This window comes from Papilio xuthus, unplaced genomic scaffold (assembly GCF_000836235.2).
Source record: "Papilio xuthus unplaced genomic scaffold, Pxut_1.1 DF826945.1, whole genome shotgun sequence".
Classification (NCBI taxonomy): Eukaryota; Metazoa; Arthropoda; class Insecta; order Lepidoptera; family Papilionidae; genus Papilio; species Papilio xuthus.
Window position 1 is genome coordinate 9,528,024 of NW_013531704.1, and position 3,005 is coordinate 9,531,028.

The 3,005-nt window shown below is 57.4% G+C and overlaps 1 protein-coding gene across 1 annotated transcript; it reads left to right on the forward strand.

The window, feature by feature from the left end:
* The first annotated feature begins 44 nt into the window (after window positions 1-44).
* Window positions 45-2,381, forward strand: LOC106121001 (uncharacterized). The gene has a single exon (XM_013316472.1). The coding sequence runs from the start codon at window positions 45-47 to the stop codon at window positions 2,379-2,381; it is 2,337 nt and encodes a 778-aa protein (XP_013171926.1).
* Window positions 2,382-3,005: the final 624 nt, after the last annotated feature.

Below are 3,005 nucleotides of genomic sequence, written 5' to 3' on the forward strand. Positions count from 1 at the left end.
GCAGGGCAGGTCAACTCGGCCACCCTGTCGGGCAATCGTCGAGGATGTGTGGCAGCACAATAACTTGCAGAGGACTTCGGTCGGTGTATGGCGGCCTTTATGGCTCGCGGCGCGGCAGGGTCGGTCAACCCGGCCACCCTGTCGGGCGTAAGGTCGAGGACGTGCAGCAGCACGCTAAACTGCTGAGGACTTCGGTCGGCGGACGGCAACCTGCAAGGTTGCGCATATTGGTCGGGGACCTCACCCTGCTTCGAAAAGGCGGTTTCCGGTGTCCGACAACACCGGACCAACACAGCATGATGGCAAGTTTAAAGACGAATTTACCCCAGGAGGGTACCACCAGCTCCGCTGGTGGAGAATCCCTCCCCGAGGCCACTTTGGCCTCGGGCTGCCCCTCGTACTCTGGGGGGGGCAAAAACTGCTTTGACTGCACGACGACTTTGGCTTTGAATACGGTTACAGATGCACGCGATGTGGAAGTGACGGGGAGCGGTATGGATGAGGAAATGGAGCTGGACACGGAGCTGATGCTGAGCGAGGACTCAACATCCATGTCCGAAAACAGCCGCCGGGCTAGTCCGATGCCCAGGAAGAGAAGAGGACGTCCACCTACCACGGGCCACTATGTCGGCCTGGCCAAGGCCAAGCTGGCACTCATCGAGGCCGAGCGTGAAGAGGAGCGGAGGAGGGCGGAGGCAGAAGTTGTCGCTGCCTCTCGTGCAGCTCGGACTAGAGCCCAGGCCCACAGGATGCCGGAGTCGGTATCTGAAGATGAGGAGTTCCAGGCGGCCGGCTCCCTCAGCCAAATGATTCAGGAAAACGTAGAGGTAATCAGGAAAGTGGCCACCACGTCCAAAAACCTGAAAGGGGGTTACGTGCGAGCCCTAAAGGACGCAGCTGAAGAGATCAGCAAGATGGCAAGAGCTCTGCAGGGCAGATGCTCCACCGAGGAAACAAAAGGACTGCAGGCGGACAACGCTCGTCTGCGAGCGGAGGTAGCCCAGCTGCGTCAAGAGGTGACCGAGATGAAGGCTCACCTCCTTACACCGAACGTGAGGACAGAGGATGCTGAGGTGAATAGACAACCTGAACCTCAGCGGCAACGACAAAGCGATAATGAGGAGTTAGTGCGCACTATCCTGTGTCAAGTGGGCACTATGATAAATGCCCGTTTTGAAGCGCTGCAAGACCGGCTCCTTCCGGAAAAGCGCCTCCGTCCCCCGCTGGCGGCGGACAGTAGGCCCGAGCTGGTGGACCACAGCGCACCGGAGGCACCGAAAGTGTCGGGAAAAGCCACGGGCAAAACTTCGGGCAAGGCCCCGAAAAAAGCCCCGGGAAAGCCCGCCCAGGAGAGGACGACGGAACCACAGGCCCCACCCCAGCCAAGGGTGGCGGTAGAGCCGGAGGACCAACAACCCAAAGAGATGCCCTGGAGCACGGTGGTCAAAAAAGGGCTAAAAAAGAAGAAGGACCGACCACGGGTGTTCACAAACACCGATCGGGGAAAAGCGCCAAGAGCACCACCAGACAGTCCACCTAAGACTGCTGCAGTGGTGGTAACAATTACACCGGAGGCCATCGCAAAAGGCCTCACTTATGACGCAGTCATTGCCGAGGCCAAAGCGAAAATAAAGTTACAGGATGTGGGCATCACAACCGGGGTACGCTTCCGGGTGTGTGCCACAGGAGCGCGGAGGTTCGAGGTCCTGGGGACGGAAAATGGCCCACAAGCCGACGCCCTAGCGGAAAGACTGACGCAAATATTCGATGGAGACTCGGTCCGCATAACCAGACCGGCTAAAACGATAGAAATAAAGATATCGGGTTTAGACGACTCATCGACCATTGATGAAGTGTTAGCATCAGTGTCCGAAGCAGGAGGCTGCGCGAAAGATAGCCTCAAGAGCAGTGGGGTGGTCAGAGACAGGTATGGAGTAGGACATGCCTGGGTGGAGTGTGCAGTTCCAACGGCAAAACGGGTGGCGGCGGCAGGTCGCCTCACAATATCTTGGGTGACTGCCAACGTTACGTTATTGGAGCCCCGGCCGCTGCGCTGCTACCGATGCCTGCAAAAGGGGCACGTTAGAGCGCAGTGCAATGCGGAGGTGGATAGGAGTAAGTTGTGCTTCCGCTGTGGGGTAGAGGGCCACAAATTTAAGGGATGCTTGGCCAAGCCGCACTGTACCATCTGTGCGGCGGCCCAGAAACCGGCGGAGCACAAACTTGGAGGTAGGGGATGCACTGCTCCAGCCCCCAAGATCACCAGAGGAAAAAAGACGCTGCCACAACCAGCACAACAACAAGTGTCAGTAGAGGTCGCCATGGAGACGGATGAAGGCGGAAATAGAAATGGCTCTACAAGTACTGCAAGCCAATCTTAATCACTGCGCACGGGCTCAAGACTTACTCTTGCAGAGTATGATTGAGTGGTCGACGCAGCTAGCAGTGGTGTCCGAACCCTACTTCGTCCCCAACAGGGATGACTGGGTAGGGGACGAGGAAAATCTAGTAGCGCTCATCGTGCCCCGGTCCGCGGGATCCCCGTCTATTGATGGGGTTCAAAAGGGCCGCGGGTACGTGAGCGCTACAATAGGAGGAGGAACCCTGGTCATAGGCGTATACTGTGCCCCTAGCAAAAGCCTCGCGGAATTCGAGGTTCTTCTCCATCTCATCGGAATCCTCGTAGGCAGAAATCTCCCCCATTCCGTGCTGGTTATGGGGGATTTTAATGCCAAAAATTCTGCGTGGGGTGGCGCAACCACGAATGCTCGGGGTGCAGTATTAGAGGAGTGGGCCTTGACCTTGGGTCTTTGCATATTAAATAGGGGATCCAGTCCAACATGCGTTCGGCCGCAGGGCAGCTCCATAGTGGATTTGTCTTTCGCCTGCCCTGCGACTGCGAGACGGGTGTACGGTTGGGAGGTAGTGGAAGGTGTGGAGACACTTTCCGACCACCGATACATCCGTTTCGCAATATCGATGACATCAAGGGTCCCAGCACACCA

Bases quoted from the DNA above. Each gene is read 5' to 3' on its own strand.
- LOC106121001 (XM_013316472.1), top strand. From the start codon at position 45: ATGTGTGGCAGCACAATAACTTGCAGAGGACTTCGGTCGGTGTATGGC.